Source organism: Corylus avellana, chromosome ca2, assembly GCF_901000735.1.
Source record: "Corylus avellana chromosome ca2, CavTom2PMs-1.0".
NCBI classification, from domain to species: domain Eukaryota; kingdom Viridiplantae; phylum Streptophyta; class Magnoliopsida; order Fagales; family Betulaceae; genus Corylus; species Corylus avellana.
Window position 1 is genome coordinate 47,862,528 of NC_081542.1, and position 6,944 is coordinate 47,869,471.

Genomic DNA, 6,944 nt, shown 5'->3' on the forward strand with positions numbered 1-6,944 from the left:
AAAAAGAAAAGAAAAGGGGACCGAGTGCATTTGGGGGTGGCCGGACCACCCCCAAGGGGCTGGGGTGGTTTTGGCCACCCCACACCAGCCACCCCCTTGGCCAAAAATGGGGTGGTTTGGCCACCCCATTTTGGCCAAGGAGCCACCCTGATCGGGTTCTTCGTTTTTTTTTTCTTTCTTTTTTATTTTTAAAATAATAATTTCAGATGTGATTATCCGGTTGTGGTTGAAGTGTGAGAAGTGAATAATTTAACTTTTGTTTTTGAAAATTGTGTGCATTTTGACTGAGCAGCCTGCAACCCATCAGATGGCACTGTAGCTGGAACAGTACCGTTCCAGCTACAGTGCCGACCCCGGGCTGTTGGCAAACAGGGCCAAATAAATCCCATAAAACTTGACCTATGCAATACAATTTTTTACTCTCACTATCCTTTTTACACTCTGGGTGTTTGCTTCTGACCGCTTCTCAATAACTTGTCATTCATTTACTACTAGAGGACTTGTCCCTATTTAACGTTTCTTCGGTCTTCGGCACTAGGAGCTTGGTCCATCTTATTGGGGACCTGTCCCATCTTCTTTTTTTTCTTTTTCCTTTTTTTTTTTCCTAATCAAAGCGGGGAAAAAGGGGAACTTGTCCCTTCTTATTATAATTATTATTAGGTTAACCATACTTCATGACTTAGAGCATTCTTACTAGCTTCTTCATCATTTTTTTTACATTTAAAGATTTAAACTACTTTTTGCTTCTCTTTATCAAAATACACCTCAACAGTTTCCCTTAATCATTCTCTATATTATTAAAATATTTATTTTTTTAATTATATTATATATATGAGAGGAGAGATGAGAGAAAATTGTGAGACATAAGAGGAGAGAGGAGAGGAGAGAGAATCATTTTTATTTTATTTTAATAATCATAAGGATTGCAATAGTAAAACCTAAAACATTGGGTTCCATAACTTCCATTGTAGCAATCCTAATGTTTAAGGTTCATTTAGGGATTTTGTTATAGGATTTTTTTGCGATTTTTTATACATATTCCCTAAACTTAGGGAGCAGCCTCCCTTTTAGGGAGAAAGGAAGTATGCCGATAATGCTCTTATCCTTAGAGACTTGTCTCTGACTCTCTTGGCCTTGCTAAAGACTTATTAATTTTTTTTTTTTTTTTTCAATGTGAGGAAGGGAGAATTACAAAAACAATAAATACAAAGAGGATAACGCCATCATAAGAACAGTTAGAAATTGATCAAATAAATAATCTGACCCATTAAAGAAACTAATACCGCGCCATAAAAGGCGGTATTTATATGATGCAATTTATGCAACTGTCATGACATGATCATGTTGTAACTTGTTTAATCAAAAATAAGCAATCTTAAAATAGTTGACACTCATTGAAAGTAAACAACAACATTAATAAATTATGTCAACTGTTCTAAGGATGGACTAACTTGGTCTTTTATCAAAATCTTAGGGGGTCCTGTGATAAAAATGAAACCCTAGGGGAGTAAAAATAAATCTCAGGAGGGTATCAAGTATTTAACCCTTATTATTATTGTAAAAACTTGACTTGTTCTCAACAAACAACCGATTTTTCTTCTACCGCAGTAGCACAAGAATTCTAACATTTCTTCTATAAAAGCTTCCACTACAACTCGTAACATTGGTGGTTAACGGTTAATTTGTGTGGTTAAATGGAGTCAAGGAGAGGTATGAAAATTAGGGAATGGGAGGGAAAAATCACTCTCCAATAACAAAGAATAACGTCCTTAGGGTCTAATGAAAGTTGTGGCTTATGATGTTCATATTGGCCGTGAGAAAACTGAGTTTTAATGTGCAAGTTGGGTTATAAAATAAAACAGTTCGAGGCTGTCATGTTAAAAAAAGGGGGGAGGTCGCGTTCAAACGGTAACTAATTAGGTTTCACAATTTATCATTTATGTCGTTCGAACGAGGTACAAAAGCCGTTACAATCGAGTGTCTTAGATCTAGATCGATTGATGATTATCGTCGTATTTGAACCATGCATCTTCGAACGTGGCTGCAAGCAGGGTTCTCGATTAGATCTTTGTGAAACAATTTGATTCAGCCGCATTTGAACCAAATACGATTGCCCTTGCAATCAAGCCTCTCGGAAGCTTGAAATTGGAAACCATGTAGTATTTCATGCAACCGCCTTGCGATTTTGATTGCAATCAAGCTATTTTGGAACTCGATTTTTGAAGTGCCTTGATAATATGGTTCAAACGTCTTTCGAACGAGCCCGTATATATGCTATTTAATGATATTTAAAATATTGGGAAGCATAGCCATTTCTGTATCAGTAGTGCGTGTGCCTATGCATAAAATTTATTACAAGTTGCATAATGCACAGAAAACGTCCATGCATAAAAGGTACAGCCAAACAGGACTGATCGACGCGAACAAGAGCTAGCAAATCGAGCTGAAAAACTCAAAGCTCACACTTTTATTTGTGGAGAGATAAGATTATCATCACTCTTATCTCTTTTTTTTATTTAGTACATGCATTAAGATTAACATACAATGAAATGGACCGATGGCTTTATTTAGTACGTGCACAACGGCTGCCTCACACAATTTTCTAATGAGGCATGATTATATGAAATTATCATCACTCTCACTTTCCATTAACACCCATGAGACGTCTTCGTTTTGGGCCATAAGCTTGTTCTTTGCTGTCATCACTCTCATGATCTAGCAACACCCAAGAGCCATCATCGTTTTGGACCATAGACTTGTTCTTCGTAATCCACCAATTATCAAGTACAAGCAACTCAGGGTTCAGAGCGGCCGACTTCTTGTTTACAAGTGCAATTTCACGGTTCACATCCAAATTAAATTCGCCATTGTCCCCATGTGTTCCAGCAACTCCATGCAGATAAACTTCCAAATTATGCGCGTTAGGATTATTAGTTTTTAAGAAGGGCGATTTGCGAGTATCAATTATCAACTCCTCTCCCACATCTACGTATGGGAAAAGCACCGGCACGGACGGTGGCAGGTCGGGGACAATATCGCCTGCTGGCTTGTTGTTGACGCGTAAGATATGAATATTTTTTAGATCAGAAAATACTTGGAGAAATCCATTGTCCCCGACGCGGGGCACACCAAACCCAAAGACTGTGACGAGACATGGATTGACTGGATCGTCTGCACCCGAGGGCTTGAGGTTATATCCATTGTAAACAATGTCCACGGCATTCAAAGTTGCCATTGCAGCGCCCATGCTGTGGCCTGCCACAGTAATGCTCACTTCCTCGTCCTTGTAAATCTCTAAAAGTCTACTTACCTCGCTCAGAACCTGAAAGCAATATATGCCATATTAATATATATATATAAACATGTTTTCTCTCCTTGTAAGATATATACGTACGGTAATCAAATCAATTAAGGATAAATCGTTGTAGTACATTAATATAAAATCAAATCATCTAGCTAATAAAAATACTACACCCTGCTGTGTGTACGTACGTGGACATATAATTAGTAATATGAAATATCACCTGGTCTCTGCAACTAATAGAATTGTACGTGGAAGCCTCGTGAGACGTAGTGTACATGGAGTACCAACCATGGTGCACCTTAGGATCATGTTCCTTTCCAAGTATTGCAGAAGCTGAGACCAAATCGAACGTCAGATCATTTATCCACTCCGCCTCCCCTTCAGTTCCCCTCCAAGAAATCAAAATGTCCCTCCTCCCTAGCACGGTGCTTCCTGTGTCTGTCGTCACCCCCACGTACCCAATCCAATTTGAATCCCCAGCCGGTGGATCAGCAGATATGGACTTTTTGATGAGGCCGTCGCTGCTTGAGATATCTGTTGTAGCATAGAAATATTTTGTCACTTCATAGTCATATGGATTACCCTTTTCTAAGCCCACCATAGAGAACAAGTGCCTCTTGGCATAGCGGGAAAGTCCACAGTTCTGAGACTCCTTGTCGCCAATGAAGGCGTCGGAAACAGCTGCAACCCGTTCACCGTAGTGAATGATATACCGGCGGAGATCAAGATCGAGAGGATCTAACAGACCTTCCCAGTCTTTCTCACCGCTGAGAGCCCTCCAATTGGTTGCTATGTTACTCATGATTCTTTTCTTTGCCTCAACTCGATCACAGTTGTGATGTTTGATTCTCATCCCCATGCAAACGAATCAAATTTATAAGCGATAGTTTATGATTTCCAGTTGTTAATTCGCAACTAAAACGTGATTTGTATGGACTGTCGAAACATTGATTTCTATTTATTAATTGTCAGGAAAAAAAAAAAAAAAACGTGATATGCGTATATATTCGGTTGATGGTCTACAGAAAAAATAATAATAATAAAAAATCAGTAGAGTTTGTTATTATTTTACGATTATTTGTTATCTGTAAACGTGAGAAAGTATGATTCAAACTTTAATTTCCCTTTGTCAGCACCCTCAGTGGTGAAAGTCTCTCACAAGAAATACTTCCTCATCACTATCGACCGTACTACTCTGTCAATGTTCAAAGTTTACCCCCATCAAAAGTTATGCAGATTGCGTAGTCGTAGTTTGTTTTATTTTTTAAACTGACTTTATATTGTTATCATATATATATATATATATATACATAAAAGTCGAATTTTGACGTAGAGAGTGCTTAGAATTACAACATTTGTCATGAACTCATGTTTTAGATAATGCCTAGAATTGCAACATGCGGTGTTTTAAATAATGAACAAGTTTTGGGCATTTAAAACCTACAGGCTTTATTTGTAATGCATTTAATTATTTTAATGAAGAAAACAAAATGTTCCGAAATTCTCTCTCTTTATATATCAATATTGTGAGACAATTAAAACATAGGAATTTTATTTGTAATATATTTAATTATCATATATATATATATATATAAAAACCGAGTTTTGACGTAGAGAGTACTTAGAATTACGACACGTATCCTGAACCTATGTTTTAGAGAGTGCCTAGAATTGCGACACGTGGCGTTTTAAAGAATTAACAAGTTTTGGGCATTTAAAACCTAGGGGTTTTTATTTGTAATGCATTTAATTATTTTAATGAATAAAATAAAAGGTTCCGAAATTCTCTCTTTATATATCAATATTGTGAGACAATTAAAACGTAGGAATTTTATTTGTAATATATTTAATTGTCTTAATGAAGAAAACAAAAGGTTCCCAAATTTTCTCTTTCTTTCTCTATTTTTCTTTTTATCTTCTCTTACTTTCTGTTTTCGTTTGTGTCCCTTATATTTTTTTCAAATTTATATATTATTTTTATTCAAATTGATTATTTATCTTTTGTAAATTTTATATTAAAAAGTAGGGGTTTTATTTGTAATATACATCAAGCCAGAGACGGAGGGAGGGGGGGACCAGCTGGGGCCATGGTCCCCCCCCCACTTCCTCAAAAAAGATATTACCGATTATTCAAATTGTTTTAGCTAGCTTCCAAAAAGTATCTATAATTAATACACGTTTGCAATGACGTTACTTACACACAGGGACGGAGGGAGGGGGGACTAGCTGGGGCCATGGTCCCTCCCCCCGACTTCCTCAAAAAATATATTTTAAGGAGTGAAAAAAAAAAAAAAAATTATATTAGTCCCCCAAAATAAATTGATAGGTCCCGGTCCCCCCATTTTCTTTTGGTTAATTTTTCTATTGTTTGGCTTGTAAATTTGGTTAAGAATCTGAAAAGTTGATTTTTTTTTTTTTTTTTTTCCCTTCATAGATTGGCTGTCGGCTTGGAAACTTAGAAATTCCTGTTGTTAGTTGGAAATTTTTGTGTTTTTTATTGTTGTTATTTTCTTTATGTATGTATGTAAATCTTGGATCTTTTCTCTATGAGGATTTATGGTTCTTGATTTGGTATGGCCGTATGAGAATTTTTTATGGGTTTTATTTTGATGGGTTTTTATAACTAATGTCATTGAGAAATCTCTAGTTTCTCTTTGAGTTTTTGTTCTACCCATTGAATTTCAAGTTTGAAATCATAATGATTTAGGAAATTTTTTATTAGGTCCAAATTTGGGGGAATTTTAGTAAGAAGCTAAATTCCTAAAATTAACTAGGGGCTTTTGTGTGTAGTGGATTTCTATGCGTGATTTAAGATCCGAGTTGTTAGATTAATGGGTTTAAAGCTTCAATTTCACTATTGTTTATAGTATGGATATAAACCCTAATTTGTATAATATGAATTGAATTAGGGCTTTTGGTGAACACTAGGATTGCTAATTAGATGTGTTAATTACATTTAAAGCGTTAATTAACCCTAAACTTTCATGAGTTCAATGGAAATTGATGCCCATGAGGTTTAGGTTCTAATATGTCATATTATAATCATATTGATTATTGTATGTGAATATGAGTATTATAAATTTGGGGTAAGATGCTAGATCAATGGAATAGGAAGAGAATAATAATTATAGGGTTAAAGTGTAATGTTTAACTTAGAGTCTATGTGATGATTATGTTATTCATGTGAGTTTGTTTATTGTTAACCTACACATATTTTTTCTTTATTTTCTAAAGACTCAAAATGATCATGTAAATTTATTTGTAGATGATGAGAAATTCAAATACAATACTTGACTATTTCCAAAGCAAAAATGCACAAAGTTTATTTCAGTTTGATCCTGAATTGTGTGTCACTTATGAGAATATCATGTTAATCAATGAGGTGCAAAATAACTTAACGCAGGTCGCATTTTTTGAGGTTAGTACTCCAAACTCAATTTATAATCTAAGTGGTCTTGTAATTTAGATATTATGGTTATTAAATATTGAGAAAATTGTTTGTTAGAATTTAAACATTTAATTGGATTGTATGACACAATTCTAAGCTCAATTCTTCATTGTATTTAAGTACCAATGATTAAAAAAAAGAAGAAAAAAAATAGAAAAAAGTACTAGTTCATTACACGTTGCAAAAAAAAAA

The 6,944-nt window shown here is 35.2% G+C and overlaps 1 protein-coding gene across 1 annotated transcript; it reads right to left on the reverse strand.

Moving 5' to 3' along the window:
- Positions 1–2,404: 2,404 nt before the first annotated feature.
- Positions 2,405–4,131, reverse strand: LOC132172445 (phospholipase A1-IIgamma-like). Its single transcript, XM_059583953.1, has 2 exons — positions 3,525–4,131; positions 2,405–3,322 (listed from the first exon to the last, which is right to left on the reverse strand). The coding sequence occupies exons 1-2, from the start codon at positions 4,104–4,106 to the stop codon at positions 2,639–2,641; spliced, it is 1,266 nt and encodes a 421-aa protein (XP_059439936.1). The 5' UTR covers positions 4,107–4,131; the 3' UTR covers positions 2,405–2,638.
- Between the last annotated feature and the right edge of the window lie 2,813 nt (positions 4,132–6,944).